Consider the following 13,245-nt stretch of genomic DNA (forward strand, 5'->3'; position numbering starts at 1 on the left):
TCAGTGGTCTGAGTATCTGACACAAGGAGAAGGAAGTAGGAGGCTAGAGAGATAAAAACAGACTGTGCTTCCAAGAAATCAAGGGTGGGGGTGCGGTCATCTCATTTGGATGCCTCTTTAATTAACCAGTTCCATGCCCAGTCTTATCAAGAACGCTGTTTCTACCCTCATGATTGATCCATGCCTCCTTCTACTGAAAGAAAGAAACTGAGGAGATTTGAAGCAGTTGAAGCAAGAAGGGGGAAGGGTAGACTCTGTGCTGAACTCTTTGAGTCTAACAGGGGAAAAGACTACTTTAACCCAGAGGAACTGCGGGAAGAGACTCTGGCAGGTCATAGGGATTTAGGATTATGAGAAGTCAAAAGATGTCATTAGTCTTTGGAACTTGGGGAGCAGCAACTAGACTGTTCTGTTCACATTTCCACACACAGACTCTTCCTTCTTAAACTAGTTCCAGAGATGTAACCCCTACCCCATCTAACCCCTACGATAACCAAAGCTATCGTTTCTAGTCTAACCTCAATCCATAGCACTGCAGTGCCAGTCTCCCACCCTCTCTCCTTTGAGGGCCCTTGGGGATGTGGTCCTCCACTAGGGCTTGATCCATGTTGACCAGGTGGAGAGTGACGGGGGATTCCAGAACCTCCTCAACGAGACATCATCTTCACAAACTCTGCAAAAACAAAATTTCTGGTGAGGCACCTCTTTGTTGGTTTTTTTTTTCTTTATTTGATTTTTAAAATAATTTTTTTATTGGAGTATAGTTGATTTACAGTGTTGTGTTAGTTTCAGGTGTACAGCAAAGTGATTCACTTATACATAGAGATATAATCATTCTTTTTCAGATTCTTTTCCCTTTAGATTATTACAGAATATTGAGTAGAGTTCCCTGTGCTATGCAGTAGGTTCTTGTTGTTTATCTCTTTTATATATAGTAGTGTGTGTGTATGTTAATCCCAAGCTCCTAATTTATCCCTCCCCGCTCAGTGAGGTACCTATTTGTAAGAGTAGCTGCCATTATTTTTTCCAGCCTTTACTATGTGTCAGGAACCACCAGTGATCTTTGGGAAATTAATAACTTGACCCTCTATGCCTTGATTTCTTCATCTACAAAACGGGAATCATAGGATTGCTATTTACCTTCTATGATTTTTAAGATGGTTAAACAATATAATGCTTAGATCTAAGACACAGTCGGTGTTCAATAAATAGTCATTATGAGTCTCTGATTTCAACTTTTCAACCGATCTTGGAGGGGTAAGTACCGTTTTACAGGTAAGCAAACTGAGGCTGGTGAGGTTGACCAACATGGCTGAGATCACGTGGATGGTGAATGGAGAACCCTGGAATGAACCCAGGCGGTACTTGACTTTGCTGGGACTCAATGTCAGGTGGACTTATTGGTCCCACCCAGGTCTCAAGGCCCCTCTGTCCTTCCCTGGCCTGTGATTGGCCTGAGGAACTATTTCCTCAAACCATTGTACCTCTCCCAGATATTCATTGATACCTACTCTGCGCCTGAGCCTGGCTAGATCCAGCAGGCATCCAGCAAACATTTGCTATGTCACAGCCATGCAACAAACATCTACTAAGTTTCTACGCTGGGAATTGCACAGCAGAGATGGGTTAGAGAAGCTCCCTCTGCCCCACAGGAATTTACAACCCAGGAGGCAAATGTAACTCAAGGTCTGCAGTCATAACTTCCTTTGGAGAGGAAGAGAAATATCCTTGTATGTCTTTACAGCTGGGTCTACTACACCAGATAAGGATGAAGGGAAGCTTCTTAGCAGAGGTTGCACTGGCATGAACTCCTGAGAGACGCATAGGATTTGAAAATGCATTGATAACACGGGGAAGGTGTGGTAAGTGGAAGGAACATCAGGGAGAAAGGAACAGAAGTTGGAGAACACAGAGCAGTACCAAGTGTGCACCAGAGCATAAAAATTCAGAGTGGTTGTAGAAGATAGAGGCTGGGTGGGTGGGTAACTGGGGCAGCATCATGGATGCACTTGAATATCAGACTAAGAATTTGAACCAGAGAATGTCACGATGCGAGCTTGACGTGCCCTATTGATGTCTCCCACAGAAATGATCCCCCCTCCCATGCGCTATTTCTCATTTATCCAATCACTCAAAACACATGTGCTGAGCTCTCTGCTAGGAATTGGGGTATAATGATAAAAGATTTAGTCTGTGGCCTCAGAAGGAAACAGGCAATCAACGATTGGAAGCTACTGTGATGTCATGTGCCAGTATCACTGCAGAGGCATGCGTGGGTGTTACGGGAGCACCGAGGGATGCCGAGCCTGGTAAGAAAGATGGGGCCGGGCCTCCCTGGTGGCGCAGTGGTTGAGAGTCCGCCTGCCGATGCAGGGGATACGGGTTCGTGCCCCGGTCTGGGAGGATCCCATATGCCGCGGAGCGGCTGGGCCCGTGAGCCATGGCTGCTGAGCCTGCGCATCCGGAGCCTGTGCTCCGCAACGGGAGAGGCCACAACAGTGAGAGGCCCGCATACCACAAAAAAAAAAAAAAAAAAAAAAGAAAGATGGGGCCCCAGCCAGGGGCATAACTGAGACTTAGCCAGGGGAAAGAGGAAAGGGTTTTACAGACAAGACATGAGCAATGAGAGCAAGGGGTCCTTAGTGTATGATTTCTTTTAGTTTTTCTCTGAAATTGGGGAGAAAGGTATCATCTTTACTCCCATTTTGCAGGTGTGAAAACTGACACTAAAAGAGAGGAAGTGACTAGGATAAGGCCACATAGTTACTAAGAGGTGATCCTGAATTTGAAACCCATGAATCTGACCCCAGCATCCCAGCGGCTAACTAATCCACTCTCCTTCTGATGGGACATTTTTTTCCTATGACAAAGGCATCCAGGGAACAAAGAAGGGATGGGAGAGGTGGAGTAGGAATGGGCTTCTGGACAGGGTGTTCCAAGGAGTGGCCAAGACAGAAGCAAGGAGAGGTGAGAGGCACTGAGCTCTTGGAAATGACATGGGCAGAAAGGGATGAAACAAACACCTCCAAAATCTAACCCCCCTCCTCCAACCTCAAACTGGGGCAAGGGTGAGAAGGAATGGCCGACTTGCGAAAAGATCACACTGGGGAGATGGAGGTGGCTGCCCCACACAACATCACCTTCAAAGTCGACGGTGCCATCTCCGTTAATGTCGGCTTCCTGGACAACCTCAGAGATCTCCTGGGGAGTGAGCTTGTCTCCCAGGAGCCTCTGCATGGCTTGCTGCAGCTCCCCCAGGGTGATCTCCCCGTCTCCGTTGGCATCAAACTGAATTGGAGCACAGGGGATGATATTAGCAACAATGACCACAATAATAATAATTAATAATAGCACTGTTTATTGATCACTTACTGTGAGTCAAGAACTCAGCTAAAGATAACCAACAAGGACCTACTGTACAGCACAGGGAACTATACTCAGTATCTTGTAATGAACTATAATGGAAGGGAATGCAAAAAAAAAGAATATATACATTTATATATATATATATAAAATGGAATACATACAGTTTTATATATATATGTATAACTGAATCACTTTACTATATACCTGAAACTAACATGACATTGTAAATCATTGTAAATTTCACCACTGTGGCCCTGGGTCCAATCCCGGTTGGGGAACTACAATCCCACAAGCCACGTGGTGTGGCCAAAACAAACAAACAAACAAAACTCAGCTGAGAGCTTCTGCACATTATCCTCTAAAAGTCAGCTCCTTGAAGGCAGGTTCAAGGAGTCTTGTTCCTTGTTCCATGCTTAGCCCTCCCTATGCTGCACACCTTTAACTAATCCACTAGAAAGTCTTAGAACATAAGTTCTATGTCCAAACACATCTGGGAGCCAACTGCCCTTCTACAGCTACATTGATGCTAACTAACCTGGTTCAAACCACAATCATCTTGTGCCTGATTATGGCGACAGCCTCCTAATTGGTCTTCCAGCTCCCACTGTGGTCCTACATAATCTGTCCTCCACACGTTGGGACTTGACATTCGTGTTCATTTAAAACACCAATCAGATCTTGTCCCTCCCTGGCTTAAAGTCCTCCGATGGCTTCCTATCCCACTCAGAAGAAAATCCTGACACCGCTCCGTGACACGCAAACTCCTATGGGATGGGGTCCTGCCTTCAGCAACTCTTGTTTATTTCATGCTACTCTCTATGGCTCATGCCTCTCCAAGTACTCCAGGCTTGCTCTTCCTCAGACATGCTTTCCTGCCTTTCAGTGTTTGTACCTGCTGCTTTCTAATCCTGGGATGTGATTTCCCCTAGAGCAGTGCACTGCCCAAAGGAAATACAGTGTGAACCTCATGGGTAATTAAAATTTTTCTAACAGCCTCCTACCGCACATACACAAATTTTAAGGGAACAAGTGAAATTAATTTTTTATAATTGATTTTACTTAATCTATCTAATATATCATTTAAACAATTTAAAATGTAAGCAATTTAAAAATTGATTTAACCATGTAATCAATTTAAAAATTATTAATGAACTATGCTACATTCTCTTTTTTTTTCTGGCATCAAACCATTTTATTTACCCAACGTCCTTCTCCTGGCCGGGATCTCTCCAGCTTCACAGTCACTGAAAAGCTGTTATATTCTTTTTCTGCATACTGGATTTCATAAGACTTAGTATAATACCATGCTAAGAACTTACTTAGTATGTCCTTAGCATGGTTAGTTAACACACCTACCCTCCAAAGATACTTAAACTAAGCTACTAAATCTTAATCCAGCGTGTATTTTATACTCACAGCACGTCTCAATTCAGACACTAAATGTTATCAGAAATACTTGATCTGCATGTAGGTTTCATGAAGTATATAGTTGAAAAGGTGGATTTGCATACCCAAGTTGTTCCAAATGAAAGTTTTCCAATAATTGCATACAGTATTCATTTTTAGATTCAAATGAATTGAAATTATATTCAATTGAATACAAATGGAAATTTAATTGAAACTAATCAAAATTAAATACAATTATGTGTATGCAATGGAATATTACTCAGCCATAAAAACGAATGAAATAATGCCATTTGCAGCAACATGGATGGACCTAGAGATTATCATACTAAGTGAAGTAAGTCAGAAAGAGAAAGACAAATATCATATGATATCACTTATATGTGGAATCTAAAATATGACACTAATGAACATATCTATGAAACAAAAACAGACTCGCAGACATAGAGAACAGACTTGTGGTTGCCAAGGGGGAGGGGGTGGGGGAGGGAAGGATTGGGAGTTTGGGATTAGCAGATGCAAACTGTTATATAAAGGATGGATAAACAAGGTCCTACTGTATAGCATGGGGAACAATATTCAATATTCTGTGATAAGCCATAATGGAAAAGAATAGGAAAAGGAATGTCTATATATGTACAACTGAATCGTTGTGCTGTACAGCAGAAATTAACACAACATTGTAAATCAACTATACTTCAATAGAATTTTTAAAAATTAAATACAATTAAAAATTCAGTTCCTCAGTCACACAAGACACATTTCAGGCCAGTGGCTACCACTGTGGACAGAGCATTTTCATGATCACAGGAAGTTCTATTGGACGATGCAGCTCTAGATCTTTACATGAAGCTGAGACAGAAAACCACACAGCTAGTAGGTAGAGATCTTCCTGGGATTTGGACCCATGTTTGCCTGACTCCAGGGTGTCCCCTTCTGAACACTATACGCTTCTTTATTTTTGCCTCACATAGTTGAAAGCTCTCTGAGAGAGAAGAGCATTTTATCAAGGAATCTAAGTGAATTTCAGCAAGCCCCTTACCCTCCCTGGATCTCATCTTTTTAAAGCATCCCTACAACAAGTAGTTTCAACCAGATGATGTCTTGCAGCTTCTTTCTGGGATCTCAAATTCTTGGATTCCCTCTTCCCATTACAGCCATGAGGATTAGAGGTTCTAGCATGTGTTTTGTAGATTGCAGGATCTTGGATAAAGTATGCAATGTCCATGAGCCTCAGTTTCCTCATATGTAGTATTGGGATACATGACTACTTACTCCTAATGTTATTTGTGAGGACAAAATCAGATGAAATAGGTAGAGGACCTTGTGTATTGCAAGTGCTTGAAATATGTTATTTTCCTTCCCTATAAATCCCACCATAGTTAGAAAAATAACTGGTTTTGGTGGGTTCTGTCCATGGTTAATGGCTAATCATAGACCTCTTGGGTCTCCCTCAACCACCTCCAACATTATGAAACTTACTTCCTTGAAAGCATCTCGCATCTCCTGGACACCAATCATCCCAGCTGTTTCTGCAAGCAATTTGGGGGCCATCAGCTCCACAAAATCGTCAAAATCTACACGGCCACCCACTGAGGACAGAAGAGGCAGGTCTAGTGAGATTCCATATGCCCCCAACCCTCCATTACCTCACTTTGCCCTTCAACTCTGTTCAAGAAATAGATCTGCTCCAATCTCTCTGCCTTCTAAGAGCTTCCTTTCTTAGCCAGCTCATGCCCTCTTGTCCCTCTCATCTGAACAGGAGTGGATGGGGTGCCGTATGGTGGAAGTAACTAACTGTTGGTGTGACCTTGAGAAAATCTCTTAATTGGTTCAGATCTAGGTTCCCTCATCTGAAGATCTGGAGAAGGGAGAATATGAATTAAGTGGGCACTCAATCCCTTCCAGATATGAATACTATCACCTCCTTGAATTCAGCATTGTTTACTCAGTAACATGCCCAGAAGCAAACCCCGTAGCAATTTTATCCCAGCTTCGATGACAAAATCAGCTTGTCTCCATCTAAAAACCCATCTTTTTTGTAACATTATTCACCAACATTAGGCTCCAACTCCAAGTTTGTTTCCAGCATCAAATACAGCTCCAATGTTGCCCTCCACTGACAAATCTTAGTGGTGATAGTAATAACTTACGTTTAATAAGCATTTACTAGAGGCTAAGCCTTTACCTGTATTAACATCTTTATCCCTTCCTTTCTACAATCCCACAAGGTAAGGAGTGATATCATCTTCACTGGGTGGATGGGGAAACTGAGACTCAAGAGTGGGGGCCAACTCCACTTCTTATATGACTACAATTAGTAAATAACAGAACTGGGACTTGAACCCAAATCTATCCCTAAAAGTCACGCTTTTAACCACTTCAAACGCTGCCTCCCTAAGTAGAGTCTGAACTGTTTCCTTCCAGACTTCTAGCCCCTCTTCCCTCCTCCTTATCTCCAACTCTACTCTCAACCTCCATATATCCTTCCTAGTTCCACCCTTAGCCCTCCCCTAAGCCCAGTCATTCCTTCCACCCCCTGGCCTCACAGTTCATGCGGATTTGCTGGCCCAGTTCAATCAGTTCCATCTCCGTGGGCATGTAACCCATTGTCCTCATGAGATTCCCCAAATCCTTACAAGAGATGAACCCATCTCGGTCCTTGTCAAACTCAAGAAATGCTTCCCGGAGCTCTGAAAGTTAAGAGAGAAGAACTTTGGGGAAGTTGAAACAGTCACTGGGGAAGAGTAGCATGCCTTGAAACTATCAATGAAGTACTGACTAAAGACTCCTCGAAAAAGAATACATTATAAAAATTTTTTAAAGGAGTGATGTATGAAATGTGTTAGCAAAAAGACTAGTTCCTGAGACCACTAAATGATAGCACTGAAGTCCTTCACATTTTTGGGTGAAGTTATGGGAAACTTCGAAACTACCAAGAGAAAAAAACAAGTTTGGACTCATCCTAAAACTCAGGCATCATTTGTGGGTCTCTGAGACCCTTGGGCATGGGGATGGTTTCTAAACACTTGGGGAAGTACTTAAACTGCCACAAAATCACAGTTGAGTGGGAAGAGAGGGTGTTGTAAAATTTTCATGTCAAGGGGTTTACATTGAAATGCACAAGGGAACAGAGAGCAGGTAAGTGGGTGGATGGCAAAGTGGGGGCATTTAGGGGAGAGAGCTTTACCTTCAATCTCATCTGGTCCCAGTGGTCTTTCCTAGAAAGGAATGCAGGGGGCAGGGGATTTGGAGAGAGGATCAGGGATCCACATTCACTTCCTGAAACACATCTCATCCTCATCCTTTCCTGTTTCTCTTCCCTTCTTGCTCCCGTCTCCCCCTCTCACCTTCTTTCTCCCATCTGCTGACTCCCATTCCATGGCTATTTGTTCCTCCTGTTCTTCCTCACCCCTTCTCATTTCCTCTCTCCCATCCTTGAATCTTGGTCTCTCTCCTCCTGCCTTTCCCAAATAGACATCCATCCTGTTGTGCCGAAATGTGTCCTGGAGGCCGTGGAATCCAATCCCCTTCTTCTCCAGATGAAGAAAGCCAGACTTAGAATCACAGCTCACATACTCAGTTTGCTGACTGTGCCAGGCTTCCACAATCATTTCATTTAAACGTCTTTGAGGTAGAGCCAAATATCACTCCCATCTTATTTAAGAGGAAGTCGAGGGACAGAGAGGTTAAGGAACCTGCCTGAGGTCACACAGCACGTAAGTGGCAGATCCCCTCCCAAAGCAGGGAGACGTTAAATCATTCCTTTGAGGTCATGCAGAAATTCAGGTGCATTGAGAGCTGGGATTTGAATGCAGGTCTACTGGCTGCCAGGTCAGAATTCTTTCCACTATACCCTACTGGCTGTTTTTTCCACCTGCCTCCATGCTTTCTCTCAAGGGTTAGAATCCCCTGGCTGTGGAAGCTGTGTTCAGTGGCACCCAGGCAGGATGATCATTGCCAGCATGACCAATTGCTGAAACCTTTCATGTTGCCACCACCCACTCCTGGACATAACTGAAGGGTCAGGCTTGGGTACATGGCACATCACCTGGAAAATTCCATCAACCCCTGGCCTCTTTCACCCCCTTTTCTCCCTTTATCCTTGGAGATTTCCCCCCAGCTTCTCTTTCTTACTATCCCCTTCTCCCCAAATCTCTCTCAATCTTTCTCTCTCTCATGATCTTAAAAACTAACAATTAAAATCATGACCGTTGGAACCAAACAGACCTGACTCTGCCATTTACTAATTGTATAAGCTTAAAGCAAGGGACTTCATGACTCAGAGCCTTAGTATCCACGTCTGTAAAATAGGAATGAAAGTATTATGGACCTCATGAGTCATTCCGAGGATTAAATGACATCAGGAATGCAAAGCCCTTTGCACAAGTCTGGGCACACAGCGATGACTTAATGAGTGGCATCTATTGTTATCACCACCTCCATCATCATCACCACCGTCATCACTATGGGTGTCAAAGAAAAGAATGAGGATGATCACCAACAATGACATCATCGTAGTTCCCCTTTCCTTTTTCTTTTTCTTCTCCTTCATCTTCCACCTTTTGGTCCTGACTTCTGACTTCACCCTCACGCATCTTGCTGACCCACGTGTCCCCACGATGCTCCCTGGAATTCTCCTACCTTCTCAGTTCATGCTCTCCCCACCGGCTCCCCTCTCGTCCCTTCTCTTCCCCGCATCCCAGCTCCCTTTGCCCTGCCCACCATCCTCCCTCATTGTCCCCAGTCTCACCCGCTGTTTCTCAGCGATGCCTTTTCTTAGGAAGATGCAGGCGGGGCCCATGGGAAACTGCATGGAGGGGGCAGGGCAGAGCTCGCCAGGCGCCAATCTCAAGACGGCTCCCCCCCTTCCTGTCCCCCGTCGTGGCTCTGACTCCTTGTCTTCTCTACCACTCCTTTGCCAACTCTTCCTGCCTCTCTTGGCCTCTCCCTCAGTCACCTTGGCCCCCTTAGAGCTGTGACAGCTGGGTCAGAAATCTCTACTCGGGTTGGGGAGGGATCACAGTTGTTCCTGCCTCCCCATCTGGCTTGAGAATGGAGGCGGAGCCAGTGTCAGGCTCTGACCTTTTATCCCCAGAATAGAATTGGAAGGATAGTTTTGAAAATGAGGATTAGAGCAGAGGGCATCGATTCGCACAATGTTTCAACAGGCACGTTGAGGGATCAGTCTAAGCCTGGCCTCTGCTGGCCTTTGTGTGTGTGAAGATGGAGAGGACATCTGGCCTCCAGGAGCTCTAGGGTAACTCAGGAATGTGTGTAAACGAGCAGAAGGCAAAAATTGCGTGACAACCTGACTTCAGGAATAGACATGCACAGTGGCTCAGAGGGAGATATTTGCCCTTCCTCTTGCTCCTCTCGTCCCTTCCTTTCTTCCTGCATAGTTCAGGGGGGAGAGGCGAGGTAGCCATCCAGGCTGGTGGGCGTGGTCAGAGCCCAAGGAGGCCATGAGGGTGCATGCACGGAATGGGGAGGGGACTGGGGGCCGTCGGTGTGGGGAACGAGACCTTAAATAGGAGAGTGGAGCAAGGGGCAGTCGCCACAATTCTTTCCACTATCCCCCCTCAGGCAGGGGGGTGGGGGGGTGGAGGTGGCGTGCAGTCCCGCCCAGAGCGTCAGGGCCTGGGAAGGTGAGGAGGAACCCATGGAAGAGCAGCCTGGTGTGGAATACTGGAGCGTGAGCTGGGTGATGAGGATGTCTACACGCAAGTCTCACATCACGTAGGGGAAGGGTTTGCACCATGAGCAGAGTGAAGGCAGCGCGGTGTAGGGTGTTGAAGCCAGATCATGGCGAGAGACGCAGCCCCACAGGGGTGGGATGGCAACGGAGAAGGGAGGTTGGTTACATGTGGGATTGTATGGAGGCTAATGGGAATCGGGTTGCTCGCTGCTGGAAAAGGGAGTTCCTAATGCAGGCCAGAAAGGGGAAAAGGTAGAATGAGCTCTGTGGTGTTGGATTGGAACGGGAGGCACTGGTATATACTCATGGATTTCAACTTACAGAGAGGGATATACAAAGAAACACAGACGTCACTGTGTGTGTAGGGACATGGGAACATATATTCTCTAGCTAAGAGGATACAGAAGCAGTGACACCGCAGCATTAAGGAACACCTCTACAATCCAGATCCTGACTTCTAAGTACCGTTCTCCACTAAATAGGAACCAAGTCTCCTAGAAGCAATGGCTGATTTCATGTCTGGAGCAGGACAAGTGTTAATATTAGAAGATGAGCCTGAAATTTACATCTTCTTGTGCCATAAAGCAAGAATGTGCCCAGAGGCACGTCAAAAGGACACAGAGGTCAGCTTGAAGAAGCTCCACTGGCCATTTGAAAATTAGAACAAATTATATAGGATAAATAGGAAACCAGGAGTCCATACAAATATAGATAAGGGGAAAGTTTGATATTTACACAGCTCAAAGTACCTCCTCACAAAATACTAATCTCAAAGGAGAGTCCCTTTATAGTGGGGAAACCTGGCAGACACTTTTTCCTTTTTTAAAATATTTCTTTATTTATTTGGCTGTGACAGGTCCCAGTTGCGGCACTCGGGATCCTCGCTGCCGCGTGTAGGATCTTCGTTGAGGGCGTGCGGGATCCAGTTCCCTGACCAGGGATTGAACCGGGGCCCCCTGCGTTGGGAGTGTGGAGTCTTAACCACTGGACCACCAGGGAAGTCCCTGGCAGACACTTTCTTAAATGATTAAAATGAACATCATCAGTTTGCTCCTGCAAACCTCCCTGTCTCCCCTCCTGCAGACTCTTCCCAGAGCCCAGCTCCAAGAATCATCTCCCCTTGATTGGTTCCAACAATTTTTAGAAGGAGGAACAGGATTTCACCAGGGGGAACATGGTCTCCGCTGCTCCCCTCAGCTCCAGGCTCATCTCTTCAGGGTCTGCAAAATCCAGCCGTCAGCATGATCTTTTCACCCCTAGACCGTACTGTGTCGCTTCTCTGACTGCAGGATAAGGTCACACCCTCCCAGGGGCACACAGGCCGGGCTTGCCACGAGGCACTTTATTTAGGTGGGGTCTGAGTGCAGGGTCTCTTGCAGACTGCCCAGACCAAACCCTGGCCCTCCATTGCCTAGATGGTAGACCTGGGGAAAGTAACTTACATCCCTGTGCCTGTGTCCTCATCTGCTTAATGGGGACAATAAAAGCACCTACCTAGCGGGGTTGTCATGAGGGTCACTGATGAGTGAGGACATCCCTGCCCAGCCCTGGCAGAGGGACATGGCAGCCCTGGCTGGTTGTGTGTGTTCACAGGGGCCCTGCAGGGGCATGGGGAGGAAGGGCATGTCCCTGCCCCCTCTTTCCTCAGGAAGACCCCAGTCCACGCCTAAGGGAGCCGTGGGGATCCATGCAGAGCCAGACTGTCACTGGAATCCCCAGCCATACAGTACTTAACACCTAATCAAACATTTTGCCTTAAATGTTTTATTTGAACTTGATAAATACGGATGCACATTAATTGCCAATCCTTTAAGGAAGAGCTCTTTCAACTATGAGAAACAAACCCCATTTTTACAGTGGTGTGATCACAACAGGATTTTGTTATTTTTTTCTCCCACCTCCACCCCACCCCCAGGACAAGAAGCTCAGTTAGGCAGCTGCTGCCCTTGGTTCATTGGTTAAGGGTTGTCAGGGTGGCTTTCTCTTGTGACTCTCCTGGTTCGTTCCTCATGATCACAAGGTGGCAGCCCCAGCACCAACCATCACATCCACAGTCAGGGCAGGAAGGAAGGGCTGCCACAACCAGGTCTCCTTTCTGATCAGGAAAAGTAGCACTGACTATACTCCAGGCACTGTGCTATGGGCTGGGGGATGTAAGGATGGGGAAAACAGATAGGTCCACTGCCTGCCCTCACAGGTCGGGTCTGGAAAGCTGTGCTGAGGATTCAGAGGCCAGGCGTGGTCACTAGATGGCGGGTGGCAGAGCTGGGAGTCTCACACACAAGTCACCGCACTTAACAGTCTCCCAACAGGATGGGGACCATCCTGGAAAGGTGTGGGGCCTGAAGCCAGACTGCTGAGTCAGAAGCCTGGTGTGGTCCTCCCAGCAGCAGCCCTGGGGAAGCTACTTCCCCTCTCTGTGCTTCCTCATCTGTGAAACAGGCTCTCGACGTGCCTACCTGGTAGGACTGCTGGGAGGTTAAAGGAATTAATACAGAGAGTTTGGATGGCCCCTGTCCAACAAAATGGCCATTCGGCACATGTGGCTATTTAAATGAAAATTAAAAATTGAGTCCTCAGTCATACTGGCCCCATTTCAAGTGCTCACCAGCCACTCTCACACCGCCCAGCACAGACGTGGCACATTTCCATCACTGCAGAGAGTTCTACTGCAAGGCCCTGGTTTCGACAGTTGAGACACACTGTTACACGCTATCAAAGGGTGAGCTGTTATGGCTGTACCCCCAGAGCCCAGCACGGACACAGAGCAGGTGTTC

The 13,245-nt window shown here is 46.2% G+C and overlaps 1 protein-coding gene across 2 annotated transcripts; it reads right to left on the minus strand.

Moving 5' to 3' along the window:
- Positions 1-647: 647 nt before the first annotated feature.
- On the minus strand, positions 648-9,595 carry CABP5 (calcium binding protein 5; the record flags this gene model as incomplete). Of its 2 annotated transcripts, XM_079723852.1 has the most annotated exons (6): positions 648-673; positions 3,141-3,288; positions 6,253-6,362; positions 7,320-7,463; positions 7,961-7,991; positions 9,524-9,595. In XM_079723852.1, 6 exons carry the CDS (start codon positions 9,584-9,586, stop codon positions 648-650), a joined length of 522 nt encoding a protein of 173 aa, XP_079579978.1. The 2 variants fall into 2 exon arrangements, with proteins under 2 accessions (XP_079579978.1, XP_079579977.1); XM_079723851.1 differs by lacking the exon at positions 7,961-7,991 and having other exon boundaries at positions 9,496-9,586.
- Between the last annotated feature and the right edge of the window lie 3,650 nt (positions 9,596-13,245).

Source organism: Hyperoodon ampullatus (genome assembly GCF_949752795.1).
Source record: "Hyperoodon ampullatus genome assembly, chromosome: 18".
Classification (NCBI taxonomy): Eukaryota; Metazoa; Chordata; class Mammalia; order Artiodactyla; family Ziphiidae; genus Hyperoodon; species Hyperoodon ampullatus.